Below are 17,208 nucleotides of genomic sequence, written 5' to 3' on the forward strand. Positions count from 1 at the left end.
TGTTACGCGGCTCTTGGTAGCGTCCTGCTCCAACACCACCAGGCGTTGCGTTAGGGGCACGTTATGTGCCCTATAACGTCCCCTAAACGCAACGTCCTGGTGTGTAAGTAGCCTAAAACTGCATTTTGTGTTCAATTATGTTATCTTTGACTAATAGTTAACGTTTTTGATCAGCAGAAACATTTAAGTGTGACAAACATGCAAAAGAATAAGAAATCAGGAAGGGGGCACATAGTTTTTCACATCACTGTATATTTGTACTTAAGCAGAAGCTGATGGCAGCCCCTTTGTGATTTACTTTTCAATTGTAGGACATAACAAAACATTAATTTTCACAAAAATCGATCTTTTAGCGATAAAACTGATTTAACAATGACGCCTATTATTTCAGAATGCAAAGCAGTATTGGTGATATTACTAAATGCTGGCTATATTATCAGTACTCGTGAAAATTGCTCTGATCACTTGCCAGGTTATCCATGCTGGGCACTGTGGCTTTATCATCTGGGACCGCTTTTCCTTTTCTCCTTCTCTCCTCTTGTTTGGTAGTCTTGCCACTCTTTTTGGGGTTTCCACAAGTTTTAAACACCTGTAGTAATGGGAAAGACCATCATCAATGAGGACACACACCTAGTGGCAGAGCAAGTGGCATTTTTACTCATACACGCTATAGTTCTAAAAGATTGATCAAAAGATTCACAGTCATTGTGCGTTATTCCTCACCTTACTCCATTCACCAGAAGCAACTCCATCGTCCACAGTGCCACCATCTCTCCTACCCTTCCATAGCAACAGAATGTGCTGTTCAGCTGTAGCCTGAACTTAAACATCTGAACTGACAACCTAGGCCAGTGTCTCTCAAACCTGTCCTTGTGACTCCCCAACTGTGCATGTTTTGCAGGCAACCTCACCTATGCAAAGATGAGCAAATTAGTGTCTCAGTTAGGTGGATTCCATGTAGCTGAGACACTAATTACCCCACCTGTGCAGAGATGAGGTTGTCCGCAAAACATGCACCGTTGGAGAGTTATGAGGACAGGTTTGAGAAACACTGCCCTATCCATTAAGTCCTGAGCACTATGGGCAAAAGTGGCCTCAATTCACTAACGTCAGTTCGGTAAAATAATTTAGGTTGGTAAAATACTGCATTCATTATTTTACACCTTTTTTCCTAAATTCACAAAGATTTCATGCATGTGGTAGACGTTCGGTAATATACCTGAAAAACATGTTTCAATTCACTAAGCTCTGCTCGGTAAGTCTCACCAGCTGTGCAGTAGGTCAGACAGGAAGTTGTGTTTTCCTACAAGTGGTGTGCTTGAGCCGTTGTTTTTTCTGTCCAGTGTATCTCCAGCATCCCTTTAGATGTGCATACAGGCTAATTAGAGGGAGCTCTTCTGTATATCAGTATACAGATATGCACATCTAAAGGGAAAAAGAAAATCCTTTTTAAAGTCTCATTTTTCAGCTCTGTCCTACTTAAGTTCCACCTGCCAGTGCATCGGATCAAATGGGATGAGAAACAGGACTATGTGGCTCTCCCTATTGGCTGTCTGCTATATCTGTCAACTTTTTCTGCATGGAGATTGTAAGTTACTGGCTGGTCAGAGGTGGGGATAAATACTGACAACATTAACGTGAGTAACTGAATGCTTTAATCTTTGTGAATTGCAATTTCTTGATATTTCTAGTGGTATTTACCTCACTAGTATGCAATTTTACTTTTTAGTGCGGTAATAGGTTTAGTGAATTAGCATTTGGCAAGATGATTCACTTGAGAAACTTGTACAATGAGTACTTAGTGAAATCAAAACTTATGATAATTTTACAATCTCTGGGTCCTTGGTAGCAATTGTACTGTCTTAACCACTGGCAGAAACAGAAATGGTTATGTAAAATGAAACATGTTATTGGGCAACTGATGAGAATATAGCTGGAAGCTTTCAAGAAAGCTCAAGTCACTTCATCCTCATTAGCCCCTTGACTGTACCATGAAGCTTGGGGTTTCCTGCTTGACTCTCTCTTCTTGTAGATTTGCTCATTTCTGATGCCTTGTAAATCTCAGCTACTGACTTTGCTCTCCATGTACTTACTGCTTACACACAACACCGGAAGTCACTAATTATATTTGGGAATAGGTACGAGAAAGTGATTTCCTTCTGCTCTCATGCCCTTGGTTGGAAATATGGAACTCCCTTATTATTATGGGGGTTTCAAGATTCTGCCTCCCCACTATACTATTACCCCACCTCCTTTTTAGGGTGAACAGAGGTGAGGAAGTGCTCCTTGTGTTTAACGTCAGCATCCACCCTATTAATTATGGCTGTATCAAAAAAGCCCACATAGCAAATCCTTGAACAAGCTCTAATGATGATGAGGAATCGATACTTCCAATGTAGATGGGATGCCATGTCATCACAGCAGCCTCCCTCAGTGCTTTCTGAGGGTTCTACATGGAGCGTCTCATGTGCCACTTACCTTTTTGTACTGGAGAGAGGCATAACCTATACAGCAACCTGTGCCACATGGTTAAGGCATGGGTGGGGAATGTGTCCAATGGTGTGGCATTATGGGATACATGAACTAGAGTTATAATGTGTGGCAATGGGGGTTGTAGAAGACTCCCTTCAATCCGTCTTTAGTGTTACATAATTGAGGGAGGTATATTCGAGGGAAAGAGATTAATAAGCAAGAGAAGTGTGGTCTGCTCAGAAGGAGGTGACAATAGCCCAAATTTGAGGACTTCAGTAGGTGAGTATGATGGGTTTGGGATTTTTTTCTGTTTGATGGGGGGGCAGGCTAAGCAGCTGGTGGTGCTCCAATTTAGGTGGGTGCCACCATAGAGCTATTGCATATTTTTGGAATGCAGCTCATTGGCATTAGCTTTATCAGTTGGGCACAATTGCTTGACTGTTTTATAGCTGAGAGCCATATAGCTTCTATAGTGCATAGTTGTACACCTGATATCGGCTATGGCGTGTAGCCAAATGCTGCATGTCATATATAGTGCAGTACATGAGTACAAGTATATAAATGATACACCTGCCAATGCAAATGACTGTAGGTATTTTGGATTTACAGTATATAATGATGAGGCATAGATGTTATATTAGAGAGAGTTAAGGCTAGGGTAAAGGCAGGGCCGGTCCGCTCATGAGTCGGGGTGAAACTTTTTTTTTTCAAAATTTTCCTCAGGCGGCAAAAAGTCTAGGGCCGGCCCTGGGTAAAGGCTTTGGGGAGGTTAGATTTGACAGTAGGAATGTGGAAATTAGGATTTGTTTTCAGGAAGTGGTTTACATTTGGGAGAGCTAGGGTTAGGCATCTAAAACAAATAACTTTGGAGGTGGGAAGTTTAAAAGTTGACAATTGAGAAGGTGTTTAGAGCTTATGGCTGGTGGAAGGAGTAGAGGATTAAGGACAACCAATTGACAGGGGGAGGACACTATTGTAAAGTTCATAGTAGAATTTTGGAATTCACGCTTTTTAACCATACACTTAACTCTTAACTATCAGCCCACCTTAACTGACATTGTTTTACTAAACAAGAGAGACAGAAAATGAAGACGTAACCGGACTGCATAGGTTATTCTAAAGAATTCAAATCATTGTTGATCATTATCATTGATAGTTTAAGAAGATTGCATTCAAATCTAAAACCACACCAGACTCCTATCTGCAGAACGTACCTTGTTTGTTATCACCTCCTTATTCTCCTGCATGTGATTTATGGCATCAGAGATTTTTGTATGAATGGTTCCCAAAATGTTCTCCATTCCTGAAGGTCCATTAAATTTGCCAGCAACCAGCTGTAAGGACTCTGTAAAGGGCAGAAAATAAAGCTTATATGTTTATTCAAGGTTTAGCACTGTGCAAAAGCGCACTAGGGATGATTAAAGAGAAGCAAATACTTCCGAGTTCATGCAAATTTATGTAAATATGTATGCAAATAGATGCAGCTTTAAAATGGACCTGTGGGACTTGATTGGTCCATTTTCAAGCTGCATAAACTTGGAAGTATTTGCCTCTCTGTGATCATCCCTATTAAGCACTTGATTAAAACAAAATGCTATAAAGTGAATATGCTGCCAGATATGTACTTGCCTGTACGGACTACATTTCCTAGCATGCATTATGGCAGTTGTGAGCCAAGGACTTGAACATGCCGCAGCTTTGGCCTCTGCCTAGGGAAGATGGCAGATTCCATATGGATGGTGGGCCAGAGGAGCAGCACCCCGTAGATAAGTAATGACTCTTACCCCAACCCTTGACCCCCAACGGCACACTCTATTACCAACTTCCTTATGGGGAGGTTCATTCTAAAAATGTGTAATTCCTGCTGCTCAGTGGCTTACCCTTAAAGGGATACTGTAGGGGGGTCGGGGGAAAATGAGCTGAACTTACCCGGGGCTTCTAATGGTCCCCCGCAGACATCCTGTGCCCGCGCAGCCGCTCACCGATGCTCCGGCCCCGCCTCCGGTTCACTTCTGGAATTTCTGACTTTAAAGTCAGAAAACCACTGCGCCTGCGTTGCCGTGTCCTTGATCCCGCTGATGTCATCAAGAGCGCACAGCGCAGGCCCAGTATGGTCTGTGTCTGCGCAGTACACTCCTGGTGACATCAGCGGGATAGAGGACACGGCAACGCAGGCGCAGTGGTTTTCTGATTTTAAAGTCAGAAATTCCAGAAGTGAACCGGAGGCGGGGCCGGAGCATTGGGGAGTGGCTGCGCCAACACAGGATGTCTGCGGGGGACCATTAGAAGCCCCGGGTAAGTTCAGCTCATTTTCCCCCGACCCCCCTACAGTATCCCTTTAAGTTTATCACACAAGAATGAAGGTTGCTGCCCACTGGGCAAAAAGCCTAGAGGCCAGGCATGCATCTGTTGCTAAGATGCATAACGAAATGGATACTAATGGGCCAAGTGAGTGTTAGGTATTGAAATAAATCTGGTTTCCTATCGACAGGACTGGATTGACAGTCATCTGACCTCTGGTATTGACCCTGGTTCTTGGTGTCAGGTACGCCATTGGTTTCCTTGGCCTCAGATTCTATGTCTTGCACATACAAGTTCTGGGAGTAAGCGAAGGCGGGTAGATGCGGGGGCTTGGCAATAGTTGAAGAGTGTGGTGGAGTTTGGGGCGCAGGATCTGAAGGGGAACCAGTGATTGCCTGGAAGCCTTACAGTAAGCAGGAGAATTGTGCTCACTGCTTGCACAGACAGGAAGACCCCATATGCAGCAATTAACTTTTTCTCCTGAGTTTTCTCCTAGAATATAATTTTTCATCTTCTATTTAAAATAACTTTCCAGGACTCTGGAATTGAATAACTGAATGTAAGTTAAAGTAATTGAAAAAGTACCAAAAAGTAGGTGTAAACCAAAAGTAGATGTAAATGAAAAAGTTGGTGGTTTAAAATGCATTTTATTGACAAGTTTAAAAATATCACCTAGGAGAAAACTCAGGAGAAAAATTGAATTGCATATGTTCCGAAGTGAGGAAATATTTCCAGGACTGATAAAGATAGAATCAAACAGAACATTTTGGGTACATTTTTGGTACAGTAGGGAAGTGAGAAGAATCTCCTCCATCAAGTTCATATTGAAGTCCCTCATTCCCTTTCCCCACGATTACCAGTTTTCATATTAAAGCCATGAAGCTCCCTGGAGGTCCCAGGTACAGGAAGTGAAGGGGAAGCAATCTCTAATACATTTTCAGATTATCCATGGCTAAAAAAATAAATAAATCCTGGAGTTGGGTTTTACATTTTACTGTAAGGAAGAGATCAGCTTTTTTTGTGAATGGAGAGTCTTATGGTTTGAACTTACCAATCAAATTTCTCCATTCAGAGTCCAGATCTGCCTGATTTGCCAGACATCCCCGCAAGACATTCCAGCAGTAGTTGTCGCATAGCTTTAGATTACTGTGGCCTCGGCATAGTGGACAGTACATGAGCTTCATGACTTTCTGTGTGCATTCTTGGCTCACAGGGACCTGTAAGGACGAAATGTTATTTAACAACACCCTTGTCTTCTTTTTCTAGTTTTGAATACAGTAAATTCATATTTTCTTTATAACCAGCGTCACTGTCAATTTAAGTAGCAGCAATTAACACAAGAACATGAGATATTGTGTGTTATGGCCAGATCCCAAAAATGGACACTTTGGAATCTGGCTAGCCAATGTCAGAAGGGGCCTGGCAGATGCGACCAGTGTGCAAAGAAGCCTACAGGGTAACTTACATTTTAGGACTTTGACCGTCCATATCACGAAATGGTAGGACCCAGCCAGCCAAGTCCCGAAGATGCCTGTAGCTGCAGCAGTAAGAGCCACACCAGCTGAGACACGGAGTGGAGTAGGTGCAGAACGGAGCACGAAAAGGAACTGAGGTGATCTATTTGTTACATCGGCCCGCCGTGCCAGACAGCCTCCACTCTGCTGTGTCTCCACCTCTGCCGCACAGTCTCCTGTCCTTGTTTGCTTTCTAAGCCCCTGCTGGAAGACACCAAATTACAACCAGGTGGAGGGTGGGAGAGGTGCTTAGTGAATACCTCCAGAATTTTTCTCCAGCTGACTGCTGAGCCAGCAGCCAATCCTCTGCCAGGGTTCTGGAGGGAACAGGGGTGGAGCCCCCTCCAGTGGTCATGGGGGAAGTGGTCTGGCAATACGAGCCTTGGAGCACTTTCACAGACACCTAAATGTGGAGTGCCTCTGTTGCCTGTTGAATCCTTTTGTTAAACACTTTACAAACCGCTACAGGATAGACTTCTTCAGGACTTGGCCGGCCAGGTCCAGTCATTTTGCATTCCGGTTGGCCAAAGTCCAAAAGTCTAAATTAATCAAATGTTTGCATGCTGGCCGCAGTAGGCTGCCACTTCTCACATTAGCCAAACAGATCCTGAAGTGGCCAGGCTTCGGGTTCTGGATGTAACATATACGACAAGTACCAGATACAGTTGGAGCGACACAGGTGTTTGTACTACTCTGTCGTATTTGGAGAGATTTCTCATTACTTCTTGTCCAAATGTCCATCACTGACCAGACGGGAAGCAGGAAGACATGCCCAATGTCCTGTGAAAAAGGTTTGGGCATAGGAGAACAGCATTTCACATGTCATCTTACATGGACGAATAGTGTGGAGAGGAAGGGAAAGATCTTGTGCGCAGTGTAGCTTTCACTGGGGTAATTATTTACAAATTAAAGAGAGATATCTAGAGTTGCTTTGGGTATTTACTGTAGGTTAAGAAATATAAGCATGCAAGATGTAATTTGACAGAGGCAGCTGCTTGGGGTCATCTAGGCTGAAAATCTAGCATGTATACACTTGTCCCTTGAGGTCACTTAAAAATCCTAAAAGAGAGGAGAGGGAAGGACAAGAGATAGGAGGAGAGAGGAGGAGTGGTGGAGAACAGAGGACAGGAGAGAAAAGGGGAAGGAAGGGGAGGCGTGGAAAGGAGTGGGGAAACAAGGGGAGCAGAGAAAAAGGAAGGGTAGGATAGGATAGGAGAGGAAAGGGGAAGAGTGGAAAGGGAAGGAAGGGGAGGAGTGGAAAGAAGAGGGGAAGGGAGAGGAGGAGTGGAAAGAAGAGGGGAAGAGTGGAAAGGAGAGGGGAAGGAAGGGGAGCAGTGGAAAGGAGAGGAGAAAAAAGGGGAGGAGAGAAAAAGGGTAGGATAGTAGAGGAAAGGGAGGTGAGAAGTGGAGAGGAAAGGAGAGGGGAAGGAGGGCAAGGAGAGGAAAGGAATTGAGAAGAGAACTAAGGAAAGGAAGGAGAGGAAAGGAGAAGAGTGAAAAGGAGCGGAGATGGGACGGGAGGAGTGGAGATGAGAGGAAAGAACAAGGGAACGGAGGGCACGAGAGGAAATAAGAGAGCGGAGGGTGAAGCAGGTTGTTTTCGGCGCTCATCACTAATGCTTTAGTGCACAGGGTGCGTAAGGGTAATTCGGGGTTCCGTCCGACCCTGAACTACTTCTCCCTCTGAGTTCCTACAACTCGGAGGGTGAATAGTATTTAACACAGCCGGGTATATGGGCAGCAGCAGGGAAAGCCGTCATTCGCCCAAATTCACTGGCGGCGCAAAAACAGGTATGCAGTGGAGGGGAGAGAGGGTAGGAGAAATACAAAGAAGGTAGCAAATTTTACATCATAGTTCTCTGCATAGCTTCTATTGCTACCAGTCATTTACCAATTAAGAAATGTGTAATGTTTGCGGCCAGCAGGTGGCCATAGAAACTTTTCTTTTTTAATGGGCAAAAAGCTTATTACTATCGACTTGGCCTAACTTAATAGAAGCCAGAGGTGCCATATTAGATTAGACAGGCTTGGTGCGCTGAGGATGCAGCGTGTTGTCAGGAATGCATGTTAACTCCTCAGAGTGCTTCCTGTTATCTGTCTCACTGGCAGAACATCACACAAGGCTCAGCCGCATAAATAACCAACAGTCTGCTCATAGCGCCAATGTTGTCGCTATAATGGTGCAACATCTGCAGTCTTTTTCCAAGCTACATGCATATTATATTCACAAAATGCTAATGACCCTAAAGTGTGTTAAAACACTGATAACAAGCACATACTGTACATATATACACTGATCACCCTAATGAGGCATAATATGGAAGGGATGTCTCTGTCAGTCAGTGCGCAGACTATGCCAGGCAAATCTGCTAACTAATCTGAGTAATGATTATGCAGGCTAGTCCTGCCATCTCTATTGCTGACTATATATATATATCTATATACAAATACACACGAGGGTCATCTAGAAAGGAACAGTCATTTTCAATTAAGTAAGGAAACCGGTTATTTACTTTATTTAAGCCACACTAAGTGGTGTAACTAAGGACCTTGAGGCTGCGGGGCAGCAGTGCAAAATTGACATGAGGCCCCAAGCACTCTATTGATGTGGATCCCCAAAACCTACCAAGGACAGCTGCAGTGTTTGAAAGGGGTAATTAGAGTAAAAAAAACAGTTTGTTAAGGATTACCACTATGCAATGCACATACAGAGGTGTTCACAAGCAGCGCATAGAGAGATTTTCTTGATAGATGCAAGTTACATTACACTGAAAGAATACCTTGTGTGACAGATAAAAGCAAATGGCTGTTACTTTCTGGACAACTCTCATATATCACAGGCAAACTTGTGATATCTTGAACATATATTTAATACAGCATCTGTTTTACTATATATCTTTATACTGTATATATTATATTTTATTTTTATTTAGAGCACTGTTTTATTCATTCACTGAAATGTCTTTAGAACTACATGTACCTGATGAAGTAGGCTTTTCCCTGCAAAATGTGTCATTTCAACTTTTTCTGATATACTGTAAGCATGCGGAACTGCCTACCTACGGATTTGTAGGGTAAATGAACCTCCCACCGAGTTTTATGCTTTTTAATACAATTTATTTTTGCTTGGACATCTCTTTAACTTCTGTGGCAATTGGCATGAATGCGGCGGCATCCCCAGGACCACTCTACTCCGACCGCCGTGAATGGCTAGGGGCGGGGAGCGCCACCCCGCTATAATGATGGAGCGCCGCTCCGCCTTCAGTCTCCCAGCGTTGATCGCCGCTCGGAGACTGTTAGACAGCGAAACCGCCATCTAATAATCCTGTACAGCGCTGCGATCTAAGGCAGCGCTGTACTGGGGACAGCCGTGTGACACAGCTGTCCCCTCTGTAGGTAGGGAAGTGATCCGGTGTCATAGGCTGAGGCCTACGACAGCCAATAACGCTGATTGGTTAGCGGGGGGAGGGAGGGGGGAACACACACACAAAAAAAATACACATTTGTATAAAAAAAAACACAAATAAATATTTATGAAAAAAACAAACATCCGGGGATGATCAGACATCACCAACAGAGAGCTCTGTTGGTGGGGAGAAAAGGGGGGGGGGGGGATCTTGTGTGCTGAGTTGTGCGGCCGTGCAGCGAGGCCTTAAAGCTGCAGTGGCCTATTTAGTAAAACATGGCCTGGTCACTAGGGGGAGGGGGGGTTAACACTGCGGTCCTTAAGTGGTTAAACTTCACTCTGAACCATGATGGGACCAGGTATAGAGAATTAGCACTTCAGAAATAATCGTTTCAGCGAAGTCTCTAGATGGCCAAAATATCTTTATCTGAAGAGCAGCCTCAGGACTCCACCAGCAAGTTCTCCATCCGTGAGATCTGCCAGTAGAGTTATGGGAACAATTCTTTCCTGGTATCATACATGTAGGTCTCTGTTCATCTGCTTTAAAATGAATATGAGAAGCAACAGCCTCGGTGTCAGTAATCAGTCATTGTCCTGCATCGGGGCTACATACCTGAGTGACTTTTTTTACAACATCTGAAGCTGCGCTGAGCCCCTGGACGAATGATCGGGCAGCAATAAAGGCTCTGGTGGCTTTCAGCTTCATGTCTCGAGGAATGTCTCCGAATGGCTTAAGGTGGTCGTACTGCTTTGCCACACAGTCCAAGTACTCATATGAATAGTTGACCTGCGGGTTCTGTGCCTTGAACACACGCTCCAGCAGATGGCTCCAGAACTCCATTAATGTCTCCTCCAAGTTAACCGCAGGGCCACGGTAATACTGACGCAGCTCCAAATACAAGTCTTTGAATATTTTCCCATCGTTCTGGCTGTACAGCTCACCATAGCGGCTGGGAAATGTTTCCAAAAGAGTCTGCTCTGACTTATTCAACAGGTCCTGGAAGTATCCTAAAAACAAAGCAGAAGGGAGAGTAAACTGCGACAACTATCTTGATGACATTTTATTTTATGGACCAAGTAAAATTTACTGTTAAAATCCAACATTTTACCAGCCATATTCAGCCTCATATAAGTAAGTGTTGGGTCCCCAGGCTCATGTTTTCAGTACTCCAGTCCACTGCAAATTCAGGAACATAATAAATGCAATGTTCTCACTCATGTCAGCCTCTAGCTGCTACAGTATAGACAGAAACCTAGCACAGATACAAAGATGATGCTGTTTATCTACAAAATATATCAGGAGAAAATGCATGTACTATTAATCCTCCAGAAACAACAGGTCGTTTATTATAACCCATTTTTATTTTCACTACTGTTATTGGCTTTCTGCTGTTCTAAGGCTCTCCTTCCATAGTAAGGAGAAGGTGTAATTAATCTGGATTCAGAGATGTCCACACCAATATACTGTAGTTCTGCCAATACCTAATTCATTAGATACCACAAAGCTCCCAAACCTACCCCCCCCCTCCCCCAACAAGCTTAACACAGCCCTTTACCACTGACCTATTGCCTAGTACCAATCCTATCCCTTTACTGTGACCCTACATGCTTGCCTAACACTAACCTAAACCCTACACCAAACTGTACCATTCTCCTAAGTCTAACATTAATAATGCAGCACCAGACTTAAAGTAGACCTAAACCCAGGACTTCCTCTCTACTCTAAATAATAAGCAACAGCATAATAACCTTTAAAGTAAAATATGTATTTGTTGCAGCCCACAGAACTCCTACTGAGATGCAGCAGAGAGGTTACTTCCTGGTTTCATGGGAGCACAGAAACAGTTAACCTCCTGTGCTTACATATAACCTATCAGACAGAGATGACAGCTCAAATTACAGTGGCTCATTACTTCCAAATAAGGCCCCGTGCACACCGAGCGGTTTTAGCTGCGATCCGCTAACCGCATCCGCCTGTGAAAACGCTTGGCTAATGTATTTCATTGGGATGGTGCACACCAGCGGTTTGAGGTTTTTAGCAAACCTCAAACGTGCCTCTTGCTGCATGTTTGCGGTTTGCAGAAGTGTTTCTGTCTCAATGTAAAGTATAAGAAAAACGCAAACCGCTCTGGAAAAACGCTAGATCGGAGCAGTTTTCCAGGCGTTTTTGTTACAGAAGCTGTTCAGTAACAGCTTTTACTGTAACAATTTTATTAATCTGCTACACAAAAACGCTCCCAAAAACGCTAGGCATGTTTAGAAAACGACTCTAAACATGCCTAGTATCGCCCTGAAATCAGCTCCAAAAACCGAGCTGTAAGGGGCAGGGCAGTTTCTAGGCTACATTACACCTAGGGCGAGGGGGTAAAAATTGCGCCCCTTCCCCCCCACCCCGTGGACTCGCAAACCCTTACTCCTTAGGGACAGTCACACAGCCACAGGTCACAAGTAGATCTGCCTACTTATAGTGACCAGCCGCTCATCTAGGAGGAATCAGGGACCAGGAAAACACAGGCGAAGAGAGCCTCCATGGGCGCCGCGCACTGACAGCCTGCAGTACTGCTACAGGACACCAGGTGTCATCACGCGGTGGTGACGTGATGATGACTTGACGTCTGATGGCCACACTTTCTTTATGACCCTTGTAAGATGGGCCCCCAGGCTTTGAGCATCACCAGAGGTAGGCAAGGGAAAGGGTGTGAACATTGGGGGCTCCATAAAAGTGTTGAAGGTGGGCCCCATGATTTGTAGTTATGCCCCTGGATGGCCAATGAGATTCCTGAAATTCAGAGTTGATGCAAGTTTATGGTAATATTATGCAAATGAATGCAGCTTGGAAATGCGCTAAACAAATAAAGCAGTCTTTTCCCGAGCTTCATAAAATTACCATGACATTTGCATTCACTTAACATGATTAGCACCTCATTGATCCTCACTACTTTCATCTGTATTTTTTTTTAAATGTGAGGTCTAAAAGGACGCAGGCATCAGAAAACCCTTTCAAGATTTTCACTCTGTGCTCCTTGCATTTGAAATGTGTATTTGCTTTGACATGTTCCAATAAGCCTGAAAAATAACTTGAAAGTACAAAATGTCCATTTACATTATTACAGACAAAACCAGTAATACAACTTACAATAAGAGCCCCATTGCTGCAGCAGCATTTGGATTCATTTTGAGGTTATTCAAATAGATGAAACATAACCATATTGGGCACAGAGAGACCAAGGACAAGCTTACAGACAGGAATATTATTAAAGGGGGACTCTAAGCAGACACTCATCATCACCATCATTTAGGATCAGGAAAAGAAAGTACATTTCCTCCTGGAGAAATGAGAAGGTTGAATCTCCTGAGGCTGCAGGAGACAGATCCATATACTACAAGGGGGCTACAAGCATAAGGGTGCACTATGTGGGTGACACAGAAAACAAGATTTCATCACCAATTTAATTATAGTGTCACCTGGTTGGGACCTGAAATTCGTGACAGAAGTTAGTCAGAAGCACAGTAGGAAAATACGGACCAGAAAAAGAACTAACGCTTTTATAAGTGATTTAAAAAAAAAAATCTTAAAGCATACCTGAAGTGGCATGTGACATGATGAAATAAATATATACACATATAGTACTAGCCCAACTAAGAAATTATCTGAAGTTCCTTTCAGTTTTCCAAACTTTAGTTGTTATCTATGCGGTGTTCTCCCCAGAATTTTTTCCCAGCCGAATGGCATGAAAAAGTAGCTGGGTGGGGTGCGCAGGGGGAACACAGGGTTGGCACAACTCTGTTTACAGCATAGAATGAGGATGTGAGCTGATGAGAGCCGGGTGCTCACCAAAATTAGCCGGGTGGAGCACCCAACTAAAAAAGCCTGGGGAAAACACTGTCTATGCAAAAGGTGTTGTTGAACAGCTTTTTTTTCTGAAAAGTAAATAGAAGCTGAAGTTAAGATAATAATGTTTTAGAGCAGGAAAGTTCAAAGGGTCATTACTTCTGCTTTTTTTCTGCTTAAAAGGCAGAGTGTGGATTCTAAACATTAGCTGTCACAGTCTAATGCAATCTTAAAAATACAGCTATAAAACTAAAAATAAAACTTTGAACCTCTTTTCTATACTACTAATGTTCTATATATCATCCATACTACACATACAGTACAATTCATCATCTCATAAGTTTATTTTCACTTCAGGTTCACTTTAAACAAGTTTTAATTTTCATAATTACTCAGAGGCTGAGCTTCACATAATTACTATGCTGACATGTGCTCATGGTACCAACACAAATGAATGGTGACTACCCCATCTGTGCCATGACAGAAGTGATTTTAATTTACCACAACAATAAAACCGGCATATTTCACTCATAACAATTAGAGATCAGTAATTGCTGTGGGTAAACGCCTGCATATTTCTGGTCTGTAGTCCCAGCTGGTGAACACAACAATACATGTGTACAAACATGCTGACAGAAAGTAGAAGAAGGCTCTTACTGTCGAAGTTCCTGTTCTGTGAGATAAGCAGGGCTTGGACAGACAGGCTGGAGTCCCGTAGTGAACCTTCAAACTCTAGTTTGCTGATGTTGGCAAAGTTCTCCTCCATCTCTGAAGTGCAGCAGGTGTAGCCTTGTGGACAGATCCTCAGATGCTCACCTGCAAGATATGACATGAACATGACAAGACATCTGACAAGATGAGTGTATCCTTCAGCAGAATAGCCTGAGAGCACACAACGCAGTCTCCATATCCCTCACCCATCATACTATGATGGACATTCTCATATGCTAACAATTATTTCTCAGGAATTTTAATAGATCTGAGGTTCTATGATACGAGGGGCTAAAGTGAGCCACTCATGTTATTACCATTCTATTGCAGTCCCATTTCTGTTTTGATTGCTATCTCCTATGCATCATCTGTATGCTGTCATCACAAAAGATATGGAAGATCGCCTAAAGCAAATACTTTCACTGTTTTCAAAATGTAACACACTGGAAATCTCCAGGAAACAAGAAGATCCAACAATATGTAAAGGTGGCCATACATCTCTCGACTTGGCGACCGATTGACCATCAGATTTGATAATTTTAGAATTGGATAAAAATTGGTGCCGCCAAGAGCATGCCAGATCAATGATGCAACCAATTTCGCCTGAAATTGGTCGCATGTATTGATTGGAGATGCTGCAAGATGTCGGGCCATCATGGCTATACGTCGGTGGCGTGTATAGCGCTAATGGAGGAGCTGGATTCCGAAGACGGAGGAGCACCACGCGTTGGAAGACATAGGACAGGTAAAGTATAGATGCACACATGGGGGCACATTTATAAACTAGGGGGGCAGCAGCGAGGCGGCGGATTCCCGAGAGAGTTCATGCTAAAATTGATCAGCAATCGTTCTGGTGTGTATGGGCAGCCGACAGATCTCTCTCTAATCGGATTCAGTCAGAGGGAGATTTGTCTCTTGGTGGAATTTGCCCATCATTCATTGATATATGGCCACCTTTACAGGACAACAGGACTAAAAATATTGTGGAAGTATCCCGTTTATTTCAATGCAACATTACAGTTTACAGGGATGCAGGCCTCACCCAGCTTCCAACATCAGGCTTTTCTGTAAACAATGAAAGCATAGGGAAATTAAAAGAATAATCCCAAATCACAATAGATTGGTTTTGGTTAAAATGCTACGTATCAATCTAAGTACAGTACGCAATCATTTTCCAATCATAGTGTTACTGCAATGAATCTAGTAAGTCAAATCCAGATGTACTTGAAAAATGTTCACCACCAATCCACAAAGTCATTAACTGCTTCCATATATCAAATAATCCTCAGTATTTGCATTTGTTTGATTAATTCACCCAGCTTCCTCTAGGCACCATATAATCTGGACCTGAACTGAGATAGAACAGATTTTTATGGGCATAACTTGTGAAAATGGTATCCATACCCCAAAATCAACATATCCTTTTTGGAATACACCTCCAACTACAGCGCAAGATAGCAACTGCTTACCAGATATACTAAACCCAGCCGAGTATAAACAGAGGTACTTGTTTTTTCCTTAATGGATACACACTGGGAAATTAGGCCCTTTATAGACCTATATATATATATATATAGAGAGAGAGAGAGAGAGAGAGAGGGAGAGAGAAAGAGAGAGAGAGAGAGAGCAATACCCTGGGAAATGAGACCCGTTAAAGACATATTTGGCTTGATTCACTGAGACAAATAGCATGCCTTATCAGAGATAACATGCCTTATCAGAGTTAACATGCCTTATCATAGTAGCATAGCGAACTTATGCCTGCTAATTGGTAATGGCGAGAGCTCCACTCGTCCTGCCCTGAGCCCCTGCAGGTTCGTAGCGATCGCTATGCTACTCTGATACGGCGTGTTAACTTTGATAAGGCATGCTATTTGTCTTAGTGAATCAAGCCCATACTGTCTATAGTAATATATTTTTTGTCTTGTTATAAACACAATTGTCTGTGTAATGTAGCTGTAAGTGCTTATACTGTAAAGGTCCCTGTAAGTGTCCCCATTTGCCCTGTGGACTCTGAGAAGCCCTTAGTGCAGGGTTAGGGTAACACCCACATCATTCAATACTTCTATTAATAAAACTGAAATACTTCCATGGTGTTGGTGCAACAAATGCCGGAGTTCACAGCCATAAAACAAACCTGCCAAGCATTTACCTTTACTTTGCCTCCAGACATCCCTGTCCTACCATTGTTCCTACTCTGGAAGCACTACCTCGCTTGGCATACTGACAATCATCTACTGTAATCCTTATTAGCTTTTGAAAATAATAGTTAAATCCTAGTGACAAGGTGCTCCTAAGCCAGGTATACACTATAAAATAATCAGTGTTTTTTTTAATCGACATTCGATCGATTTAATGATTAATCCAATGACCTTGACTCAATCCACTAATGCCAACACACTACAATTTTTGAACGATGTTACAATCGATTACACTAAGTTTGCATCGACTTATCAAAAAAAAAAAACCAATAAAGGTTTTGCATACTCGGTTGAGATAGGAATCCACAAAAACAAACGTAATCTATGTAGTTTTAGTGTAAATGATTGTAAAGTGATTGATCTTATATCGATTGTGTGATAAATGTTTGAACTGCCACCTTATCGATTATTTTGTGATCAACAAAAAAGAACTAACACTGCCAATCATCCTTTTGATCAATTTTAACCCCTCATATTGATTAAAATATTTATCGTTTAAAGTGTTTAAAATCGATTGATCAAACAATTTGTTTATTTCAATGTCTAATCCGACAAGAAATTGTACAATGTATGTCTACGGAGTTATATTGCGGCTCGGATACCACCTACACCGGATCTCAAACAAGGAACGGGAGCAGATAGTGCAATGCCCCCTCTGATGGTCTGTTGTCATCTGCTTTGGGGGTTGGGTACACATGCATTTCCACCATTGGTTTCTATGGAAAATGGATCCGCTTGTCCAAAAAATTGTGCAGGTTGAGACTTTGCCTT

The 17,208-nt window shown here is 42.8% G+C and overlaps 1 protein-coding gene across 1 annotated transcript in view; it reads right to left on the bottom strand.

Annotated features, from left to right (window-relative positions):
• GPC1 (glypican 1) overlaps positions 1 to 17,208 on the bottom strand; it is a 122,522-nt gene that overhangs the window by 15,687 nt on the left and 89,627 nt on the right. The window contains exons 2-6 of the mRNA XM_068280723.1: positions 14,183 to 14,341; positions 10,307 to 10,701; positions 5,825 to 5,990; positions 3,687 to 3,817; positions 470 to 589 (exon numbers count right to left, since the gene is read on the bottom strand). Of these exons, the coding sequence (XP_068136824.1) occupies positions 470 to 589; positions 3,687 to 3,817; positions 5,825 to 5,990; positions 10,307 to 10,701; positions 14,183 to 14,341 (971 nt within the window). The remainder of the gene's footprint in view (positions 1 to 469; positions 590 to 3,686; positions 3,818 to 5,824; positions 5,991 to 10,306; positions 10,702 to 14,182; positions 14,342 to 17,208) is intronic.

The sequence above is a fragment of the Hyperolius riggenbachi genome, chromosome 4 (genome assembly GCF_040937935.1).
Source record: "Hyperolius riggenbachi isolate aHypRig1 chromosome 4, aHypRig1.pri, whole genome shotgun sequence".
Lineage (NCBI taxonomy): Eukaryota > Metazoa > Chordata > Amphibia > Anura > Hyperoliidae > Hyperolius > Hyperolius riggenbachi.